A 23,151-nucleotide genomic window follows, 5' to 3' on the forward strand; every position below is an offset into this window, starting at 1 on the left:
CCGGACGCCTGGGTCCCATGCCCTCCCCCCACCTGCACTGCGGCGCAGCAGACAGCAGAGCGGGTCATTGGCCCCGGGCCCAGAGCTGAGTCACCCCCAGCCTGGCAGAGATGGGACGAGGGAAAGCGGCCTCCAGGGGGCGCCTGGGACACAGCCAGCCCAGCCCCACAGCTAGGGGGCAGGGGGTCTGGCCGGGGTCTTGCCTCCCTCCCCCTAAACCCCACATCCTCCCCCCCACCAGATCCCAACGGCCCCTGCCCCCTTTGGGGCCCGAATGCCCCGGCGCTGGCGGGGGAAGGGTGAGTCGGACACGGTGCCCCATGTCAAGGGAGGATAAAAGCCCACCTGCTGCTAGTGGCAGAGGGAGTGCCCCCTGAGGGAAGCCCCGGCTCAAACCCCATCCCCAGCTCTGGCGTCCCCCCACGGCGCAGCCCCCACCCCCTAAATACCCCAAGGAAGACCTGGGCTTTTGTAAATCAGCAAAATAGTTTAATATCTCCAAAAAAAAAAAAGAGATTTGGCGGGGGGTGGGGGGAAATCAGAGAACAGCGGGGGGGGGGGCGATTGAGCCGGCTGTGGGGCAGCCCCCCAGCTGGGGGGAGAAGCCGCGGGGTCCGTCCGTCTCAGATCATCCTCTGGAAAGTCTCCACCGCCTCCGTCACCTTCTGCAGCTCGGTTCGGCTCTGCTGCAGCTGCGGGAGACACGCGGCCGGGCGTGAAGGGTGGGGGTGGGGCGAGGCCCCCCACAGCACAGCACCTCCCCCAGACTCCCTGCCTGGCTCCCCCATAACACAGCCTCCCCCCCCAGCAAACCCTGCCTGGCCCCCACATCACAGCGCCCCGTTCCCCCCCGCACAGCATCTCCTCCCAAGCCCCCCAGAACAGCCCCCCGCTCGCAGCGCCCCAAGAAGGAGCGTCCCTTCCTGACTCCAGCAGGTGGGCCCCGCCCTGAAGCATGCGGGTGGGAGTCCCCCGCCGGGGGGGCAGCCGGGTACCTTGGCAGCGTCGGCCTCCTGGACCTTGGGGGGCACCTTGGTGCCGTAATCGGGGGTCCCCATCCGCTCCCGCAGCCTCTCGATCTGCTTCTGCAGTTCACCCTGCTTCCCGGCCAGCTTGGAGATCTCCTTCTCCGCGTCGATCAGACCCTGGGGAGCACAGAGCCCTGCCCGTCAGCCGCCCGGATGCCGCTCACTGGCTGCGGTTCTGTGGGGAGAGCCCCCCGGACACCTGGGTCCCACTCACTGCTCTGGTTGTCTAGGGGAGAGCACCCTGCAGGGCCACCCGGACGCCTGGGTCCCGCTTGCTGGCTCCAGCCGTCTAGGGGAGAGCACCCCGCAGGGCCGCCCCGGACACCTGGGTCTAATCCCCATGCCAGTCTCCAGCCCCCTAGGGGTGAGAGCCCTGTGCTGGCGGCCCGGACGCCTGGGTCCCCTTCCCCGGCCCCTCTCACCTTGAGCAGCAGGTGGACGGTGCACTTGTCGGAGGCGACGGCCACGGCGCAGCCAGCAGGGGGCGCCTCGCCCGGGCCCAGCACCCGCACCAGGCCGGAGGAGGAGAGGCTGCGGATGTAGGCGGAGCAGCGGCTGGCGGCGTCGGCCGCGCCCGAGTCCAGGCACTGCAGGAAACCTGGGGAGGGGACGACGGGGAGAGGTCAGGGGGTGCTCGGGGAGAGGTCAGAGGTCACGGGGTTTTTTGGGGGGGGGGGCAGATGTCCCCCCCAGGCGGATACCCACAGTCGGCTCTGGTCCGGGTGAGGTTGTAGTCGGCCCGCAGGGAGCGCACGGCGCGGACGATGCCCAGCGAGAACTCGACTGTGCCCTCCAGCCCCCAGTCCCGCCAGCAGAACTGGAGCGGAGAAGAAAGGGTTAATGGTCCCCCTCACTCCCGACCCGCAGCCCCTGGGTGTCCCATTCCCCCCCACCCAGCTCTGCCGGTGCCCCTCACTCCCGACCCGCAGCCCCCTGCCAGCCCAGCCCCTCCCCCCAGCTCTGCTGGTGCACCTCACTCCCAACCCGCAGCCCCTGCCAGCCAGCCCTGGGCTCCCCCCAACCCTGCCGGTGCCCCTCACTCCCAACCCGCAGCCCCTGCTAGCCCAGCCCTGCCCCCCCAGCTCTGCCGGTGCCCCTCACTCCCACACCGCAGCCCCTGCCAGCCCAGCCCTGAGCTCCCTCCCCCAGCCCTGCGGGTGCCCCCACTCCCGCCCCACGGGTTACCTGCTCGGGGCTGGGATAGGGGGTGATGCAGATGCTGGGGGGGGCGTGGGGGGCGCGGCGGGGCAGGCGCTGGAACAGCTCCTCGCTGACGAAGGGCATGAAGGGGGAGAGGAGCCGCAGGCCGACGTCCAGGCAGGTGTAGAGGGTGCAGCGGGCGGCCGTCACCGCAGCCGCCCCCCCCTCGGCGAACACGGGCTTCAGGCACTCCTGGGGGGAGGGGGCAGGTCAGCGCCAGCGCCCCCTGGGGGGGAGACAGGCCCCATCTCCCAGAGCCACCCCGTTCCCTGCCCCATGCCCCGCCCACCCAGCCAGCCGGGAGCCGGCGTCCCTGGGGGGGAAAAGCCCCATGCCCCATTCCCCACCCCCCCAGCCAGCCACGAGCCGGCGTCTCTGGGGGGGAAGCCCCATGCCCCATTTGCTAGCTGTGGGGGGGCAGGGAGAGCTGGCTTCCCTGGGGGGGCGGAAAGCCCCGTGTCCCATCCTCTCCCCCCCAGCCAGCCAGCCCCCCCCATACCAGGTAGACGTCGCAGAGCTCATAGAGCCAGAAGTTGTAGACGGCCGTGGTGACGGCCGGGAAGTCGTAGGCCCGGAACCCGGCATCGCTCAGCTCCACGGCCAGGCTGAGCCGGCTCAGGATCCAGCGGTCGATCAGGCTCTCGGCGCCGCTGGGCTAGAGCCGGGGGGGGAGATGCCGGTGAGCGGGGAGGGCAGCTGGTGCTGTGGGCAGTGGGGTGGGGGCAGCAGGGGGCACCAGGCGGGGAACAACGTGGGGTGATGCGGGCAGCGGGGCGGGGGCAGCAGGGGACGCCAGGCTGTGGGGGCTCGGCAGGGGGCGCTGGCCTGCGGGGGCTCAGCAGGGGGTGCTGCGCTGCGGGTCCCTCTCACCTCCGGTCCCGGCGGGGGCTGGAACTCGGCCCCCAGGCCGCGGACGGCGAATTTGGTGGCGTTCCAGAGCTTGTTGCAGAAGTGCCGGTAGCCCAGGATGCGATTCACGTCCAGGTTGATGTCGCGGCCTGGCGGGCGAGGCAAAGGGAGAGGGGAACAACAAAGTGGGAATTTGGTTCGTGTTTTCATGAGGCCGACACATGCCTCAGTTTCCCTGGGGCTCAGCATGGGAAGAGTTAAGAAGCCAGGGCAGGGCCTGGCAGGGTTTACATCTCTGGGGTGGTGCAAATAGGGCACTAGAGGGCGAGCTGAAACCGACCCATGGGCCGGCATGGGGCAGAGCCAGACCCTGAGCCGGAGAACAAAGGGGGCAGGTGGCGATGTGGAGAGAGACACCGGTGCCCACACAGAGAGATGGAGCCAGAGACCAAGAGGGAATTTTCTGTCGTGTTTTTATGGCACCTGGGCATGCCTCAGTTTCCCTGTGTAGGTTGCACGGCTCCCCCGGGGTGCCAAAGGGTCCTGGAGCGGCGCAGAAAGGGGTGGCTGGGGGCAAACTCAGCCCAGATCAACCGAGGGGCCGGGGAGCTGCGGGGGCAGCCAGGACTGGGAGCAGTGGGGCCGGCCCAGCCAAGGGGTCCCTCCCCGGCCCCACGGCAGGGCTCTCGGGGGAAGCTGGGAACTCACCCTGGGAGGTGTACGCGCAGAGGGCGAAGCGCAGGGCGTCTGTGCCGCACTCTGGGATCCCGGCGGGGTAATCGCTTTTCTGGGGGGATGGGAAGAGGGGGGATCAACTCCCAGCCAACCCCGTTGTCCCCCCTCCCTGCCCCCCACATTCAGCCCCACAGGTTCCCCGCTCCCCCCCCAAGCCCCTCACCTGGCCCTGCTTGGCTCGCTCCACCTCGGCCGGCTCCAGGTTGCTCTCCAGGAGCTGCGCGTGCAAACCCTGCGGGGGGAGAACGGACACGGCTCGGGACGGCACCGACCGGGGACATGGGTCCAGGCTGCCGAGAGCCTGAGCCCATCGCCCAGAGAGCCGCGCGCCACCCCAGGAATTGCCACAGGTCGTTAACTCTGAAACCTACTGATGGACGGCTTCCAGCTAACCCCGCCCTAGGCCCAGACGGGGAGCCCCCTGCCGATCCAGGCGGCTGTCGGGCTACATGGCAGGGGTTCGGTAACATCTGGGAGGACTGGTTGCGGGGGCCAGATGTCCCCCCCCAGCGGTTACCTCCAGCGTGATCCCACTGATCACATCCAGCGGGTCGATGACGTTGCCTAACGACTTGCTCATTTTCCTGCCGTGGGCATCTCGGACAACAGCGTGAAGGTAAACCTGAAACAGAGCCGGGCGGAGCGGGGTCAGGGCTGCCCCGAGGCCCCAGGGCGGGGCTGGGGGGCGCCGTGCTGGCGGGGGGGGGGGGGGGGGGGCGCCGTGCCCCGCTCTTACCTCGCGGAAGGGCAGCTTGCCCGTCAGCTTCAACCCCAGCATGACCATGCGTGCCACCCAGAAGAAGAGGATGTCGTGGCCAGTCTCCAGCAGGGTCCCCGGGTAGAAAACCTTCAGGTCTTCGCTCTGCCGGGACAGACAGACGGTGACGGGACAGAGCCGGACGCCTGGGTCCCATTCCCCAGCCCCACCAGGAGTGAGCCCCCTGTGCTGCCGTTCCATCCCCCATCCCTCCCAAGGCGTGAGTGCCCTGCGCTGCCGTCCCGGACGCCTGGGTCCCATCCCCGCGTCTCAGACTCACGGTGTTGGGCCAGCCGAAGATGGAGAACGGGAAGAGGCCGGAGGAGAACCAGGTGTCCAGGACGTCGTCATCTGGGAACGAGAGTGACAGGGAGAAACGTACGGACGGACGTTAGTATAGGAGCCAACAGTGCGTGCCAGGCAACCGGCAGGGGGCGCTGTTCTAAAAGCAGATGCCCCTCACTCCCGACGCGCAGCCCCCGGCCCCCCCCGGCCATACCTTGCCGTAGCGAGATCTTGTCCGTGGTCACCCCAAAGGCCTTGGCCGCTTTGTCCTTGGCCTCCTCTTCGCTCCGCCCGCTCACCCAGTATCGGCCGTCCGTGTCCTGGGAGGGGGGTAACCAGACGTCAGACCCCTGGGCCCATTGACCCCGGTGTCCCACCCCTCCTGGCTCAGACCCCTGGGCCCATCTACCCCAGCGTCCTGCCCTCCTCCCCGGCTCAGACCCCTGGGCCCATCGATCCCGGCGTCCTGCCCCTCCCGGCTCAGACCCAGGGCTCTATCCAGCTATTTCCTGGGGTTTCTGCCCCCCCTCACCTCTCCTGGGGGCACCGAGGGGTCGTCGATGGTGACGAAGTAGGCTGGGATGCGGTGGCCCCACCACAGCTGCCGGGAGATGCACCAGTCCCTGAAGGAGAAAGTGCCTCAGACATCACCTGGGATATTACTGCCTCCTCGTGGCAGGGCAGGGCAGGGCGGATAAAAGCCCTACTACCACGGCTGCAGCAGAGGGAGCTCCCCCGGGGCCTCACCTGATGTTGTCCATCCACTGGAACCAGGTCTTGCAGTGGAAGGGGGGCAGGATGCGCAGGTCCCCGCGGCGCACAGCGTCGGCCGCCCCCCGAGCCAGCCCCTCGCAGCGCACGTACCACTGCGGCTTCAGCAGCGGCTCCACCACGTCCTTCGAGCGGCTGGGGGGTGACAAATAGTCCCTGTGTCCTTCCGCCAGCCCCATCGCGCCCCTCGCGGGGCAGCCTTCCGGTGCCCCCCATATCCCCCGGGAGCCCCCTGCACTCAGGGGCCTAACCGTGCACGGATGTCCTTCACCTGTCCAAGTGACCCCTGCACCGATATCCCTCCGCGCCCTCCAGAGTCCCCCCTCCCTGTCCACATACGGATATCCCTCCGCCCCCTCACAAAGTATTCCCCCTCCCAGATATCCCTCCTCAGCGTTTCCCTCCTTCTTTCTGCACACGTATCCCTCCGCCACCGAGAGCCGCCCTCACCTTTCCTTCAGATACCCATCCCCCCACATCCTTCCTGATGCACAGATATCCCTCCGCCCCCCCAAGAGACCCTCCCCTTGCACCCCGACTCCCTGTATCCCCCCCATCTCCCTCTGCACTCAAACACGTCCCCCTAAACCATCAGGACACCCCACACGTATCCCTTCGCCCCTCAAAATAGTCCCCCACTTCTTCACACTTCTATCCCTCCCAGTGGCAAATCACCCCCCCTTCACAGATACCCCTCCGCCTCCCTTAGCAAGCGCCACTCTAACTCCCGCCCTCCTATGAGGATACCCCTCCGCCCCATCAAAGAGTCCCCCCTCACCTGCACACCGGCACCACCATGGGGTTGTCCTTGACTTCCTTGAACAGCCCCTTCTGCTTCAGGGCCTCGAGCACAGCCCCCCGGGCCTCAAACCGCTTCATACCCTGCATTGGGTGGGGAGCAAGGAGGGTCAGATCCCTGGGGCCCATCCAGCCCGGTATCCCAGCTCTACCACCACAGATCAGACCCCCAGGTCCAGCCTGGTATTATCCCACTACTGCCACCACAGATCAGAGCCCTGGGGCCCACCCAACCCGGTATCCCACTACTGCCACCACGGATCAGACCCCGCACTGGGGCCCATCCAGTCTGGTATCTCCTGCCCTAGATCAGACCTAAGTATTCCCCTGCCCCAGTTTAATGCCCCGCTGCTGACACCACCAGTCCAAGCCCTGGGCCCATCCAGCTCAGTATCCACCCCCCAGCCTGCTGGTCCCCCCCATACCAGGAAGGGGGGAGGCACGTTGATGAGGCACCCGCTGTCGTCGATAATGGTGATGCAGTCCAGGCCGTGGCGCTGCCCCACTTCGTAGTCGTTGTGGTCGTGGGCCGGGGTGATCTTCACCGCGCCTGGGGGGTGCGGTGGGAGGGGGGGGCAGGCGTCAGACATGCTTCGCGATTTGCTGCAGCCCAAGTGCCCCTCCCCTTTCACCCCCAGCCTCACTCCACTCCCCAGGCACTGACCTCACTGAGAGGCCGCCAACAACCCTGGGACCTGTCCCCAGGCCCATATTCACTCCACACTCCATAGCCCCTCCCACGACTCTGGGTCCTGCCCCCCCACCCCAAGTCACTCCACCCCCCTTCACTTCCCTTGGCTGGGCCACACCTCCCTAGGCCCCGCCCACATTCACTAGGCCCTGGCCCCATTGGCTTTTGTCAGGCCCCGCCCCCACTCCATTAGGCCTCTCCCCCATTCCCACCTCTCCTCCAGGCCCCGCCCCTGCCCTAGGCCCCGCCCCCACATACCAGTCCCGAAGCCCATGTCCACGAAGTCGTCGCAGACGATGGGCATGCGCCGCCCGGTGAAGGGGTGCAGGACGCGCTTCCCATGGAGATGCTGGCACAGGGAGGAGACGAGGGGGTCACTTGGGGGACCCCAAAACCAGACACCCCCGGAGATCACCCAGCAACCTCCCCCTCCCCCCCAAAGCTCACACGCTCCCCACCCAGGGCAGGTACCTGGTAGCGGGGATCCTGAGGATGCACCGCCACGGCCGTGTCCCCCAGCATGGTCTCCACCCGCGTCGTCGCCACAACTACCTCCTCGTCTGTTGGGAGAGAGTCAGACGGTGAGACCCCCCGTAGCCAGCCCCACCACCCACCCCGGATCAGAACCAGCCCCCCCTACAGGGGACGTGCCCCATTCCCTGCCCCATCCCCACCCCAGATCAGAACCGGCGCCCCCTACAGGGGACGTGCCCCATTCCCACCCCAGATCAGAACCGGCGCCCCCTACAGGGGACGTGCCCCATTCCCTGCCCCACTCCCACCCCGGATCAGAACCTGCGCCTCCTACAGGGGACAGGCCCCGTGCCCCATTCCCTGCCCCGGATCAGAACCGGCGCCTCCTACAGGGGACAGGACTCGTGCCCCATTTCCTGTCCCGGATCAGAACCGGCGCCCCCTATGGGGGACGTGCCCCATTCCCTGCCCCACCCCCACCCCAGATCAAAACCGGCGCCCCCTACAGGCCCCGTGCCCCATTCCCTGCCCCGGATCAGAACCGGTGCCCCCTATGGGGGACAGGCCCCATTCCCTGCCCCCCCCAGTCCCTGATCAGAACCAGCACCCCCTACAGGGGACAGGCCCTGTGCCCCATTCCCTGCCCCACGCCCCCCAGCCCCGGATCAGAACCGGCGCCCCCTACAGGGGACAGGCCCCGTTCCCTGCCCGCCCCCGCCCCTGGATCAGAAGCAGCACCCCCTACAGGGGACAGACCCTGTTCCCCATTCCCTGTCCCAGATCAGAACCGGCGCCCCCTACAGGGGACAGGCCCCGTGCCCCATTCCCTGCCCCCCGAGCCAGCCAGTCCCTGCCCTGGGGCCAGATCGGAGGGAAAAGGCCCCATGTCCCGCTCCCAGCCCCCGTCCCCCTCCCTGGCCCTACCCAAGTCCTCGAGCTTGTAGGCGAATGACACCAGCACCCCAAATTCCACCTTGTCCTTGTACCCGGGGACGGGCAGGAGGGTCCGGCCGGGCAGCTCCTTCTTATCCACCTGGGGGGGGAAGCCGAGATGTCACCAACTCTCCCGCAAGCCCCTCTAGCCGGACCCCCGCCCCCCCGCAGCTCCAACTCCCCCCCCACACCTCGATGTCGGAGATGGCAGAGTGCAGGGTGCAGGACCAGTTGACCAGGCGTTTGCTGCGGTAGATCACCCCCTCCTCGTGCAGCCGGACGAAGGCTTCCTGGACAGCGTAGGACAGTTTCTGCGGAGCAGCGAGAGGAGAGGTGAGATCCCGGCACCTTGCCGGACAGATGTCGGACCACACATCCCCATGTCCTGCGCCCCGCACTGCTACCCAGGGAGGGAGATTCTCCTACGCGCGGAGCAAGTTCCCACGGGGCCGGCTCTGACCCACACCGCCCCAGTGTGACCTGACACCCCCCCGGGGATGGGGGTCAAGGGATATTCTCTGCATTGGAGGCGGGGGCACACCACTGCACAGGGCAGAACTGGGGAAAGGCGGGGGCGGGGGGGGGGGGGGAGGTGATAGAACCTGCATGGACCCACCTCCGGGGCCAGATGGGAGCTGGCGCCCCCTAGAGGACATTTCCTGGGTCCCATTCCCCACCCCCCCGACCTAGTCAGTCCCTGCCCTGGGGCCGGATGGGAGCCGGCGCCCCCTAGAGGGGACAGGACCCTGCCCCATTCCCACCCCCCTGAGCCAGCCAGTCCCTGCCCTGGGGCCAGATGGGAGCCGGCGCCCCCTAGAGGGGACAGGCCCCTGCCCCATTCCCACCCCCCTGAGCCAGCCAGTCCCTGCCCTGGGGCCGGACGGGAGCCGGTGCCTCCTAGAGGGGACAAGCCCTGTGCCCCATTCCCACCCCCCTGAGCCAGCCAGTCCCTGCCCTGGGGCCAGATGGGAGCCGGCGCCCCGTAGAGGGGACAGGCCCCTGCCCCATTCCCCGCCCCCCTGAGCCAGCCAGTCCCTGCCCTGGGGCCGGACGGGAGCCGGTGCCCCCTAGAGGGGAAGGCCCCACGGCGCACAGCAGAGCGTACCGGGTCCATGGTGAAGCAGGCTCTATCCCAGTCCATGGACGAGCCGAGCTTCTTGAGCTGATGATAGATCCTGTCGCCCTTCCTGTGGGGAGACGGAGGAGAATCAGGGCGGCGCTGGGGGCGCCGTGCTGCAGGGGGCTCTCCCCTGGCAGCCGAGGCAGCGATAGGGGGCTGTGCTGGGGGTGGGGACACCCCGATCCCGGCACTCACTCGTTCTTCCATTTCCAGACCTCACGGACGAACGCCTCCCGGCCCAGGTCGTGCCGCGTCTGCCCCCGCTCCCGCCACAGCTTCTTCTCCACCACCACCTGCGTGGCGATGCCGGCGTGGTCGCAGCCCGGGTTCCACAGCGTGGTCTCGCCGCGCATCCGGTGCCTGCCGGGACACCACAGCCGCGGTGAGGGGCATCGGCAGAGCTGGGGGGAGCCCAGGGGGCTGCGGGTCAGGAGTGAGGGGCACGGGCAGAGCTGGGGGGGGTAGAGGGGGCTGCGGGTTGGGAGTGAGGGGCACGGGCAGAGCTGGGGGGAGTGGAGGGGGCTGCAGGGCAGGCATGGGGGGCACGGGCAGAGCTGGGGGGGCCGGGGACTGCAGGGCAGGCATGGGGGGCGTCTCACCAGCGGGTCAGGGCGTCCTGGATGGCGTTGGTGAGCGCGTGGCCCAGGTGCAGCGAGCCGGTGACGTTGGGGGGTGGGATGCACATCATGAAGAGCCCTTTGGGGTTCGGCTCCGAGACACGCTGCCGCTGGGGGAAGAAGGAGGAGAGTCAGACTGTGTGTCAGAACCCCCGCACTGCCCCCGGAGGGCGAGTCCCTGCGAGCACACGAGGGCGGCAGTCGGAGCCCCCGGTGCGGAGACTCGGGAGGCCCAGGCTGGTTCCGGTTCGGCAGCACCCGAAATAACCCCACACCTGGGTGTAGGTGTGTCAGCGTCCCCTGCTGGAGGGGCCCTGCCCTGGGTGTGCGTGAGAGCTCGCCCCCTGCTGGCTCACCCAGAACCACCTCACCATGTGCCTTATCCCCCCTACTGCTCCCACCCACAGGGGCGATTCCTGTTATCTGGGGCCACTCGATTCCAGTCTCGGCCCCCGCCCGGCCCCCACTCACCCCGTACTCGGGTTTGAAGAAGCCCTGGCTTTCCCACCACGGGTACCAGGCTGCCTCCACGTACTGCGGGCTGTAGGCGTCGGGCATGGGGCCGGTCACGTCTGCAGGGGAAGGACAGAGAGCCCTGAGCAGGAACCCCCCAGGGTCCTGATCCGCCCCGTCCCCATGCACTGGGAGGGAGGGGCCCACAGCAAAGCAGTGATTGGAGACGAACAGGCAAACGTCTCTCCCCGTTAACCAGCCAGTGATCGGTGAGCCGTCGTCGTCAGCCAACCCAGCTCCAGGATCCGGAGCCCGGAAAGTTCAGCATGAGCATTGTCCAGATTTCTAAAGCAGATCTGTCAGTCCGGCCGTTCGTCTGTTTGTCCACCCCTGAACCAACCAACCCCCCCAATCCATCCCCCCAACAACCCAACCATCCACACCATCAATCCACCCAACAACCTACCCGTCCCCCGAACCAACCAACCCCCGAACCAACCAGCCCCCCAACAACTCAACCATCCACCCAATAACCCACCTGCAAACCAACCCACTCCCCAATCCATCCCTCCAACAACGCAACCATCCATCCACCCAATAACCCACCTGCAAACCAACCCCCCAATCCATCCCCCAACCACCCAACACCCCCAACAACGCAACCAACAACCCACCCTCACCCCGAACCAACCAACCCCCCAACAACCCAACCATCCATCCACCCAACAACCCACCTGCAAACCAACCAACCTCCTCAATCCATCCCCCCCAGCACCCCTAATCCATCCCCCCAACAACGCAACCATCCACGCCATCCATCTACCCAACAACCTACTCACCCCCCGCCCCAATCCATTCCCCCAAACAACCCAACCATCCATCCAACAACCCACTTCTGGCATCATCCCTCGACCTCACTGGCTGAGACCTGCACCAACCTCCCCTTTGCCATGGGGGGCTGGGTTCGGGTGGGGGCCCTGGTGCTGAGCAGACCCCTCCTCCCCCCTGAATCACAGCCCGAATGCCTTTCCCCCGCCCCCCGGTACCTTTCTTCTCCCCCGGGCGTGTGGGGGTGTCATAGGTCAGAACCCCGGGGTCTTTCTTCTCCTTCTTCTCGGCTTTTGCTTTCTTCTGGCTCCCGGGGGAAGGATTGTGGGGAAAGGAGAGAAGAAAAGAGAAAGGATGCGTAATGCTGCCCTTCGGCACCGAGGGGCGCTGTGCTGCAGGGAGCGAGGTGGGGGGCAGCAGGGGGCGCCAGCATGCTCACTGCAGAACCCTTGTACTTCTCCCCCAAAGAGTTGGGGTGGGAACCCCGGCGTCCTGGCCAGCCCCCAACTCGGCTGACTCGATTGTGCCCTCGCTAAAACGTAGCCTCTGATTTCAAAACAGCTACACGGTCCCCTGTCCCCTCCCAAACTCTCGTGCGGCGTTCCACGCGGCTGTTCCCCAGCCGCCCCGCCCCAGAGCTGGCTGCATCTCAGCACCGGGCGAGCCATCACCAAGCAGCGTTTCGCGCAGCTGTTCCCCAGCCCCAGAGCTGGCTGCATCTCAGCACCGGCGGGCCATCCCCAGACAGCGTTCCGCGCAGCTGTTCCCCAGCCACCCCGCACCAGAGCTGGTCGCATTTCTCTCACCTCCCCCTGTTGCTGTTGGCTTTTCTCCTTCTTTTGCTGGAATTTCTCCAGCTTCTCTTTCTTCTTCGCCTCTTTCTTCAGCTGAGAGGCGCTCTTGACCGGGGCCTCCCCAGGGCCAGGGGCTGACCCCGCTGCTGGTCCCATCTCTGCAGGCGCCACACACTCTGCGGGGGGAGAAAAATCAGGCCGGATTGGACCCATGAGCCCATCTAGCACAGTATCCCATGTCTGCTACCATGAATCTGATCTGTGGGTCAAGCCAGCCAGGTATCCCCCCTACCTCTGGCCACCCAGATCTGATCTGGGGGCTGGGCCCACTGGTGTGATCAATGGGATCATCCAAGCCGGTACCCCACCCCAGTCCTGCCCCCCAATCAGACCCATAGACACATCCAGGCTGGAATCCCGCCCCCACCACCATGAATCTGAGCCCCGGGTCAATCCATCCCGGTGTCCCCTGTAATATCCAGTAGCAGGGAGTTCCGCAGGTCACCGCGAAGCCAACGCAGCAGGGGTATTGCAGGCGGAGAAGGCTTGGAAGGGGTGCTCTGGGCAGGTGTTGGGGGGTCACTTACCCTGGGTCTTCGGTTTGGGGGCGTCACCCCCGCGCGCCTGCTCACACAGCTTCACCGGCCCCAGCACGGCCTGAAACTGGGGCTGGTTGACGCAAGTCAGGAACCAGCGCGTGACGTTGGGGTAAGGAGCCCGGCTGGGGGGGTCCAGCACCTGGGGAAAGAACATGAGAGATTGGGGGGGGGGAACCATTATCGGTAGGGGGGGAAAGAGAGATACCATTATTGAAACAGGGGAGGGGGAGAGGGAAATTAGGAGATACCAATATTATTCCAGGGTGGAGGAGTGAGAAGAAATCTTTACAATGGGGGAGGGGGAAGATACCATTATTGGAGTGGGGGGTGACAATATCAGGAAATACCATTATTGGAATTGAGGAAGGAACATACCATTACTGGAATTCAGGAGGGGGAGGGGAATATCAGGCAATAGCATCATTGGAATTGAGGGGGGGAAAGATATCATTATGGAAATTGGAGAAGGGAAACACTATTATTGGCAATAAAGGTGGGGTGGGGGGGGACAGACAAGACGGGTTCCCAACCAAAACTGACCTTCCAGTCTCACACACAGACTGTGCCAAGTCACCCCCACCCCCAGGATGTCCTAATGGCCCCCTCACCCGATCCCAGCTACCCAGTGTGTGGGGGAGAGGCTGGGGGTATCTTGCCTTCTCAGTCCCCCCCTGCCCCATTTCCCACCCTTCCCCTGATGCACCCCCCACCCAGCAGCCGGGAGAGTGGGTCGTGGGGGGCGGGGCCACAGGGGAGCTGGGGCACCCACGTATTTGTAAGGCAGCAGCAGGGCGCAGGCCACGGTCACATCCGCCAGCGTCACAGCCTCAGCCACCAGGTACGTGCGCAGCTTCAGGTGCCCGTCCAGCACGGCCAGCGCCCGGCGCAGCTCTGCCATTGCCCGCTCCACCACCTGGGAAGGCAGAGAGAGACACGCCAGGGTACTGCAACAGACAGGGGACCCAGGAGTCCTGGCTCCTCCCCCCATGCTCTAACCACTAGACTCCACTCCCCTCCCTAAGAACCCAGGAGTCCTAGCTCCCCCCCACCCCCGTTCTAACCACTAGACCCCACTCCTCTCCCCAAGAACCCAGGAGTCCTAGTTCCCTCCCCAACCACTAGACCCCGCTCCCCTCCCGGAGAACCCAGGAGTCCGGGCGGTCTCACCTGCTTGCTCTGCTCCGCCAGACCCAGGGCGGAGAAGGCGGCTGCGCAGGCAGCAGAGGCGATCTCCCCGTCAGCGTAGCTCACCCACTGCTGCACCAGAGCGCCCCCCGCTGGCCCCTGCCCCCTCAGCCGCTCCGGGCACAGGAGCTGAGCCACGGCGGCCGGGCCAGAGACCCAGACCCCCGGCCGGCTCTCCAACGCCGGCAGCTTGGGCAGGGGGCAGGAGGCAGGGGGCCGCAGGGGGAGCCCCTGCTCCGGCAGCTCCACCACCTCGGGCAGCGTGGGGCCATAGCGGGCTGCGATCAGCACCCGCTGGTTCTGGAAATTGTCCGGGTGTGGGGAGAGGTACAGGGTGGGCATGGCGAGGGCTGAGCACCCCGAAGACAGACCTGGGGACGGAGAGACAGAGTTGGTGAGACAAGGGGCCTTTCCCCTGCAGGGGGCGCCAGCTCCCATCTGCCCCAGGGCAGGGATCGGCTGGCTCGGGGGGGCAGGGAATGGGGCAGGGGCCTGTCCCCTCTAGGGGGTGCCGGCTCCCATCTGCCCCAGGGCAGGGACTGGCTGGCTCAGGGGGCGGGGAATGGGGCAGGGGCCTGTCCCCTCTAGGGGGTGCCGGCTCCCATCTGCCCCAGGGCAGGGACCGGCTGGCTCAGGGGGGCAGGGAATGGGGCAGGGGCCTGTCCCCTCTAGGGGGCGCCAGCTCCCATCTGCCCCAGGGCAGGGATCGGCTGGCTCGGGGGGGCAGGGAATGAGGCAGGGGCCTGTCCCCTGCAGGGAGCGCCAGCTCCCATCTGCCCCAGGGCAGGGACCGGCTGGCTCAGGGGGGCGGGGAATGGGACAGGGACCAGCTGGCTCAGGGGGGCAGGGAATGGGGCAGGGGCCTGTCCCCTCTAGCTGCTCCCACCTGCCCCGCTGCTGGGCTCTGACACCGGCTGGGCTGATGCAATCCCAGCGCCAGGACCCGCCTGCGAGAAACCTCTCCCTGGGGCGGGGCCAAGGGAGCTGTCACTGGGGGGGAGGGGGGCGATCCAAGCAAACCCCCCCCCCCGCCGCCGCCCCAGCCCCAGCCCCAGCCAATGGCCCTAGGTACCAGCCCCATCACCCTCCCCCCCCATCACAGGATGGACCCCAGGCAGCTCAGAGGGGGGAAGACGGGGGTATGAACTGGGGATGGGGGGATGCAACGGGGGGGGGGGGGGGAAGAGTGGTACCATCAGGATCATTTGGGGGGAGCAGGAGGTGCTGGGGAGGGAGGGGTTGTTAGGCCAGGGAGGTTCTATGGGGGTGGGGGGTGTCAGGTCTGGGTGCTGTGAGACAGGGGTGATGACAGAGCGGCTGGGGGGTAGGGAAGGGGCAAGGTGTGGTTGGGGCAGGGGGGCTAGGACAGGGAGATGGAGGGCTGGGAGATCTATGGGGCAGGGGGTGTCAGGGCTGGGAAGCTGAAGGGCAGGGGGTACTGTGGGGGCCTGTGGGGCAGGGGGTGGTTGTGGGGATTAGGGCGGGAAGGTTGGGGGGCTGGGAGGGTCTATGGGGCAGGAGATGTCAGTGCTGGGGGGCTACGGGGCAGGAGGTGATGACGGAGGGGCTGTGGGGCAGGGGAGGGACTAGCACCGGGAGGTGGGGGCTGGGAGATCTATGGGGCAGGGGGTGTCGGTGCTGGGAGGCGGGATTCTATGGGGCAGGAGGGGGCTGTGGGGGCGGGGCCGGGGTGGTTATGGGGCGGGGGGACAGGAGGGGGCTGTGAGGAGTTGGGGTGGTTGTGGGGGGCCGGAGGGGGCGGGGCCAGGGTGGTTATGGGGCGGGGGGACAGGAGGCACCAACCCCCCCGCGGTACCTGCGCTCCCGGCAGCTGCTCCCGGCCCCACGTGTCTCCGCCTTTGGCGATCCCCGGCTGCAGGACCCGCCCCGGGCTGCCCGCCGCGCCGCCTGATCCCAGCGCCCCCCGCGCCAGCTGCTCCCCGCTCCCCGGCCCGCGCTGCCAGGGTCACCCCCAGCCCCCGGGGACGCCCCCAGCCCCGCTCCGCACTAGCTTAGCCGGGGGGCGGGCTATTTCAGGTCAGGCACCTGCCGAGCCAGCCCCAGCTGGGGTCCTCAGCCACACGACCGGCACTTGGAGAGCCATAGAGCGCTAAGGGCCGGTGGAGAGAGCGGCCGAGCCACGCTCCCTACAGCAAGAAAAGGCCATAGAGAGGGAAGGCGCTGGGGAGCGTCCCCTGGTGGCGGGAGTGAGTCACTGCAGCTCAGTGTATCGTGACTGGCGCTATAGGGAAGGGATTGGGGGTGACCAGAGGGGTGGGGCAGGAGAAATGGGGGCTGGGGCAGGAGATCCAGCCCAGCATCGGGAGGCGAATTTCTATTGAACTTCAGAGGGCGTTGGAAGTCGGGGAGAATTATTCAGGGTGGGATTGGCCCGGACTGCTGAGATCAGGGTCCCTGGCTAGAACGGGAGGGGTGGGTGTGCGAGTGGGGGGATTAGGTGCTCAGTCCCCCCCCTCCCCCCCGCATGAGCTGTCACCTCAGCGCTTTCAGATCATTTCCTCGGGGTCCTCTTTGGAGTGGGAAATTTCACAGAGCCAGGAATGGAACCCAAGAGTCCTGGCTCCCAGCCCCCCAGCTCTAACCACTAGGCCCCACTCCCCTCCCAGAGCCAGGAGAGAACCCAGGAGTCCTGAGTCCCTCCCACAGATAAAGAGCCAGGGACTCAGAGGTGTCAAAAAACCTTCTGTATTGAGTTTGGTGATTAGAAAACAAGATCAGAACCACGCCCCATTCACAGCTCTCCGGGGCACCCCTGCTGGGAGGATGCCGGGTGTCAGGCCGTGGCATGGCCCCCTGCTGGTGGGACAGGCCCTCAGGCCATGGGGTTCCCCTGGTGGCCCCTTGCTAGGGGGACAGGCTCTCAGCTGCAGGGCGCCCCCTGGGGGTGGGATGGGCTCTCAGTCTGCAGGGCGCCCCCTGGTGTCCCCTGCTGGCAGGACGGGGCTCTCAGGCCACAGGATGGGGCTCTCAGGCCACAGGGCGCCCCCTGGTGGCCCCTGCTGGCGGGACGGGGCTCTCAGGCAGCGGGACGGGGCTCTCAGGCCGCGGGGCGCCCCCTGGTGGCCCCCTGCTGGCGGGACGGGGCTCTCAGGCCACGGGACGGGGCTCTCAGGCCACGGGGCCCCCCCTGGTGGCCCCCTGCTGGTGGGATGGGGCTCTCAGGCCACGGGGCCCCCCCTGGTGGCCCCCTGCTGGCGGGATGGGGCTCTCAGGCCGCGGGGCGCCCCCTGGTGGCCCCCTGCTGGCGGGACGGGGCTCTCAGGCCGCGGGGCGCCCCCTGGTGGCCCCCTGCTGGCGGGACGGGGCTCTCAGGCCGCGGGGCGCCCCCTGGTGGCCCCCTGCTGGCGGGACGGGGCTCTCAGGCCACGGGGCGCCCCCTGGTGGCCCCCTGCTGGCGGGACGGGGCTCTCAGGCAGCGGGACGGGGCTCTCAGGCCGCGGGGCGCCCCCTGGTGGCCCCCTGCTGGCGGGACGGGGCTCTCAGGCAGCGGGACGGGGCTCTCAGGCCACGGGGCGCCCCCTGGTGGCCCCCTGCTGGCGGGACGGGGCTCTCAGGCCGCGGGACGGGGCTCTCAGGCCACAGGGCGCCCCCTGGTGGCCCCCTGCTGGCGGGACGGGGCTCTCAGGCCGCGGGACGGGGCTCTCAGGCCACAGGGCGCCCCCTGGTGGCCCCCTGCTGGCGGGACGGGGCTCTCAGGCAGCGGGACGGGGCTCTCAGGCCGCGGGGCGCCCCCTGGTGGCCCCCTGCTGGCGGGACGGGGCTCTCAGGCAGCCCAGCTTGTTGCGCAGCGAGTTCTTGATGACGGCAGCGCTGCTGGGCTGGAACTGGGACTGACCCACGGCGTAGGCTGCGAGGGGAGAGAAAAGAGGGGTGAATGGCAGCAGGATCCCCCCCACGGGCAGTATCACTGCCTAGCCCAACCTGAGCCGTACCATCACCGCCACCTCCCCCACCGAGGCCATACCATTGCCTGAAACACACTGCTGGGCCATACCATCATCCTGCCCTAGGCCATACCATCATTGCCCCCCCCCCCCCAGGCCATACTACTGCCTGACCCCACCCACTGGGGCCATACCATTGCCTGACCCTGATCCCTGGGCCATATCATCATTACCCTGCCCTGTCCGCAGTACTGCCTGCCCCCCCCCCCCGGGCCGTACCATCACTGCCCCTCCCAGTCCATACTACTACCTGTCCCCGCCCCCTTGGGCCATACCATCATTGCCCCTCTCAGTCCGTATTACTGCCTGTCCCCGCCCCCCAGGGCCATACCATCGCCTGATCCCCCGGACTCACCCACGATGGCGCTGACGACGGGGGGGCTGAGGCGGCGCAGCCCGTTCTCCCCGGACAGGTTGCTCCGTGCCTGCTCCTGGCGGGAGAAGAAGACGTCGAGCAGGAGCCGGGCCAGGGCCGTCTGGCTGCGGGCGCTGGAGCGGGCCAGGGCCAGCTGGGCGGGGTAGAGGAACACGCCCCCTCCTGGCACCAGCTCCTGCATCTGGGGGGCGGGGAGGGGGGCACAGAGGAAAGTGGGGTGGGGGCAGTAGGGGGCGTGGGGAGAGGAGGGGCAGTAGGGGGAGCAGGCAGGGGACAGGAGGGGGATGGAAGGAGGAGGGGGAGGAGACATTGTTATAATAGGGACCCCAGGCCTCCCACTATCCCCCGACCCACTCCCCGCCCCCCAGCTCACCCCATGTTTCCGAGGTAGTGCAGGGTCCTGATAGAGCCCGGGCTCCGGCCGCACGGAACTGCCGTCCACCTCCCTGGGCAGCTCCACGTCGCCCCCTGCAGGGAACGGAGACAGGAGTGACCACTTGCTCCTACGCGCCAGAGAACCCAGGCGTCCGGGTTCCCACCCTCGGCCCCCTGCTCTGACCCACCAGACCCCACTCACTCCCCTCCCAGAGGACCCAGGCGTCCGGGCTCCCAACCCCACCCCCCTGTTCTGACCCACCAGACCTGACTCTCCTCTCAGAGGACCCAGATGTCCGGGCTCCCAGCCCCGCCCCCCTGCTCTGACCCATGAGACCCCACCCTCGTCCCCGAGGACCCAGGCGTCCGGGCTCACCGAGTCTCTGGGCCAGCACAGTGTTCTGAGCCTCCACCTTGGCGTATTGGTCCCTCAGCGCCTCCAGCTCCTGCCGCATCCTCTCGCACTCCGGCCTGGTGCAGGGCTCGGTCGGCCCCGCCCAGACGCCTGGGTCCGCAGGGCCAGGGGAGCAGGGAACCCCGCAGCCAGAGCTGTCCACGTGGGGGCAGTCGGGGGAGGAGGAATGCCAGGTTTCCGAGGATGAGGTGCTCTGGGGGGTCGCCCGGCCCTCGTCCTCGGACACCTGGGTCCCTTCAGGGTCGAGCACGGAGGTGGTGACGTCATCGGCGTTGCCTCCTGGAATGAGACAAGAAACAGTCACCGAATGAGACTTCTTGGTCTCTAGGGGAATGGGACCCAGGCATCCGGAACGGCAGTGCAGCGCTCACCCTAGGGGGCTGGAGACCAGGACAGGAAATGGGACCCAGGCGTCTGGGACAGCAGTGCAGGGCTCTCACCCCTAGGGGGCTGGAGACCAGGATGGGGAATGGGACCCAGGCGTCCGGGAAAGCAGTGCAGGGCTCTCACCCCTAGGGGGCTGGAGACCAGGATGAGGAATGGGACCCAGGCGTCCGGGACAGCAGCGCAGTGCTCACCCCTAGGGGGCTGGAGACCGGGATGGGGTACGGGACCCAGGTGTCCGGCACGGGGAGCAGCACCTACCTGTGCTGTGTTTCCTTCTCTCGGGGGGCACTCTGTCCCGTCTCCATGTTGCCACTCGGTGGTAGGGGGGGCCCCGCAGCGTCCCACCCCCCCAGCTGCTCCCGGGACAGCCCCCGGCCCGGACTTGGATCCATTTCAACTCCTGCCTGTCCCCTGCGGGGAGAGAAGAGAGGATGGAGGGATGGACGGAGGGTACGGGGGGAGGGATGGAGGGACGGACGGATGGAGAGGTGTGGGGGGGACGGATGAAGGGAGGGACAGACAGAGAGGTGTGGGGGGATGGACAGGGGGTTTGGGGGGATGGATGGAGGGAGGGAGGGACGGAGAAGTGGGGGGGACGGACAAGGGGTGCAGGGGGGACGGACGGAGAGGTGTGGGGGGATGGATGGATGGAGGGACAGACGGAGAAGTGGGGGACAGATGGAGGGAGGGAGGGAGGGACGGAGAGGTGGGGGGGGACGGACAGAGGGCTTGGGGGGATGGATTGAGGGAGGGACAGACGGAGAAGTGGGGGACGGACGGACAGGTGTGTGTTCGGACAAGGGGGGTGGCCGGAGCAGGGGGGCGCTCGCTCACTCACCGCTGAGGGCCAGGATGCGGGCGCGGTTCAGCCCCTTGAAGAGGGGGCACCGGGCCGCCACCTCTTGGCCCGGCCGGTAGCGGGCGGGGTCCCGGCGTGGCTCGCTCACCGCCGCCAGCTCGATGATGCTGGAGAAGCCTTCGTCCAGCCAGTCCACCAGGGCCAGGCGCGCCGACATGGAGAGAGCCCCCTGGGGAGAGACGGGGTGAGCCCCCCGGACTCCCTGCCTGGTGCCCCCTACCCGGCCCCCCCCGCCCCGGTGCCCCTTGGGGAGAGATAGGGTGAGCCCACCGCGCCCCCTGCTCTGGTACCCCACCCCGTGCCCAGGCCCCCACCCGGCGCCCCATGCCTAGCACCCCACCCCATGGCCCCCTGCTCCGGCACCCCCTGCTGAGTCCCCCCCGGCACTCTATGGGGAGGGATGGGGTGAGCTCACCACGCCCCCTGCTCCGGTACCCTCTGCCCCAGCATCCCCTGCCCAGTGCCCTCTCTCCCCCTGCAAAACCCCCCACCCCAGTGCCCCTTGCCAAGCCCCCACCCCACTCCCTCTTCCCTAGCACCCCACACAGCCCTGCTCCCCACAGCCCAGCGCCCCCTGCCCCACTCCCTGAAGCCCAGCATCCCCTGCTGAGACCCTGGCCCCGCTCCCTGCAGCACGGCACCCCCTAGCATCTCACGGGGGCCAGCCCTGACTGCCAGGGGAGAGCGCCCCCTACCGACTCCGACTCCTTGCCCCCTGCACTCCAGCTACGGGGCCTGTTGCATTAATGCTAAATATTGGGGTGGGGTCCCCCACAGGCCAAGGGCCCCTCAGGGTCCTGTCATGGCCCCCTCAGCCGCCCCCCTGCTGCAGCAGGAAGGTACCTGGGTTTCTCCTTTTGCCTGCAAATGCTGCTCCTGTCTCCTCTGCTTGCAGCCAGCTGCAAAGGCTGCTGGGAAGGGGGGGGCAGAAAGGGGTGGGGTCCCCCCTTTCCTCTCCCTTCCCCCCCCCCAGCGGTGGCACCAGCTGCAATCGGCCCCCAGGGGTCTGCAAACAGTTTGCAAATGGGGAATGGGGCAGGAGGGAGGTGTGGGGGGGTGTCCCTCTGGGTGAGTGGGGGGAGGAGTTAGGGGCTGCTGCTTGGGGGGCTCATGGGAGGGGAGAGGGAGGGATCAGCCCTGCTGGTGCAAAGCATTTGCCGGATGTTTGCAGAGCATTTGCGGCTGGGGGGGGGGGTGTTAACCCCTGGGTGCCCAGGCTGCAGGCAGGGATGGGGATTCTGGGAGTGCTTATGGGATTGGGCTGGGGGGCTAAAGGGGGTCACTTAAATAGGGAAGGAGGAGCCAGGGAGGGAACCCAGGAGTCCTGGCTCCCAGCCCCCTACAGCTCTAACCACCAGACCCCACATCCCTCCCAGGGCTGGGAGGGAACCCAGGAGTCCTGGCTCCCAGACCCCCCAGCTCTAACCACTAGACCCCACTCCCCTCCCAGAGCTGGGAGAGAACCCAGGAGTCCAGCTCCCAGCCCCACCCACTAAACCCCACTGCTCTCGCTGTAGAAGAATGACTGCAGACTCACCCTGCCTTCCCATTGGCTGGCACTGCATCCCCACCCATCTCAAACCAACCAATCAGCAGCCCGTTGTGGGGTGAAGCAGCCAATCCCCAACCTCAGGGCAGAACCTAAGACCATTAAAGGGGCAGGTCCCACAACAGTGACCTCACCTCATGAAGGGGATTGCGTAATACTCTTAAAGTGGGCAGGGCTTAGGGGGCCACTATGACATCATCAAGCCACAGCTCACAGCCTGGCCAGTGAGGTCACAGCTACTCTTAAAGAGGGCCGGGCTTGATGACATCACCAATGGGAGGAGCTTAGAGGAACCTGCTGAATGCAGTCTAGTGGAAGGGGTGGAGCCATATCTGATGACATCATCTTTTTAAAAAGGGAGGCACATGGAGTCCTCTGATGATGTAATATTTCTTAAAGGGCAAGCTCCCTTAGGACAAGGCATGTGAAAAGGGGGGAACCTGTTGCAAAGGGGTGGAGCCTGATGCAATAAGCTCAGTGGGCGGAGCCTACTATGTTTGCAAGGGCAGAAAGTTAGTGACAGATGAGGTTGTCCTGAGAAAGGGGCGGAGCCTGAGTAACACTTAAAGTGCGAGGATCCCCTTGGACAATGATGTAACATGAAAGGGGCAGTGCTTTCCCCAGGGTGATGTCATAGTAAGTGTTTGATGATGCAATAAAAAGAGGTGAAAACATTATCTATTATTTAAAGGGACAGGCAGCATTGTGTGCGAAAAAGAGAACACGGCCCACGCTAAAGGGACCAACCAAGCACCCGTTCCCCCTGCTCAACCCATCCGCTCTGGGGGCCCTGAACACACACCAGCATTGAGGGAGCAGACTGGGTCATAGCTGAGGGCCCGGACCCCTGGGTTCTCAGCCCTGCTCTGGCCTAGATTGCTTGTGAGAGTGAGGAAGTCGCATCTCTCCGTGCCTCAGTTTCCCCACATGTAGAACATGGATCAACCCAGGCATCCAGGGCCCTACCAGGGAGCCCAGCTTCTGCTCTGGCAGCGGGGGGGGAGGAGCAAAAATGGACCCAAGTGTCCAGGAGCCCGGACAGCAGCTCGGCATCTATAATGAGCGGAGGGGGGGGGGGGCGCGGGGCACGGAGATGAACCTGGGCATC

At 67.0% G+C, this 23,151-nt stretch overlaps 1 protein-coding gene across 1 annotated transcript; it reads right to left on the reverse strand.

Moving 5' to 3' along the window:
• Window positions 1-608: 608 nt before the first annotated feature.
• On the reverse strand, window positions 609-14,459 carry VARS1 (valyl-tRNA synthetase 1). Its single transcript, XM_065415376.1, has 30 exons — window positions 14,100-14,459; window positions 13,702-13,836; window positions 12,948-13,071; window positions 12,346-12,476; window positions 11,758-11,842; window positions 10,730-10,830; window positions 10,241-10,368; window positions 9,837-10,001; window positions 9,627-9,708; window positions 8,713-8,832; window positions 8,513-8,621; window positions 7,586-7,674; window positions 7,373-7,463; window positions 6,849-6,973; window positions 6,404-6,507; window positions 5,602-5,760; window positions 5,387-5,477; window positions 5,069-5,174; window positions 4,850-4,920; window positions 4,549-4,674; window positions 4,330-4,434; window positions 3,976-4,044; window positions 3,786-3,864; window positions 3,099-3,226; window positions 2,728-2,883; window positions 2,214-2,420; window positions 1,734-1,845; window positions 1,451-1,626; window positions 996-1,145; window positions 609-692 (listed from the first exon to the last, which is right to left on the reverse strand). Exons 1-30 carry the CDS (start codon window positions 14,457-14,459, stop codon window positions 624-626), a joined length of 3,753 nt encoding a protein of 1,250 aa, XP_065271448.1. The 3' UTR covers window positions 609-623.
• Between the last annotated feature and the right edge of the window lie 8,692 nt (window positions 14,460-23,151).

The sequence above is a fragment of the Emys orbicularis genome, chromosome 13 (genome assembly GCF_028017835.1).
Source record: "Emys orbicularis isolate rEmyOrb1 chromosome 13, rEmyOrb1.hap1, whole genome shotgun sequence".
NCBI classification, from domain to species: Eukaryota; Metazoa; Chordata; order Testudines; family Emydidae; genus Emys; species Emys orbicularis.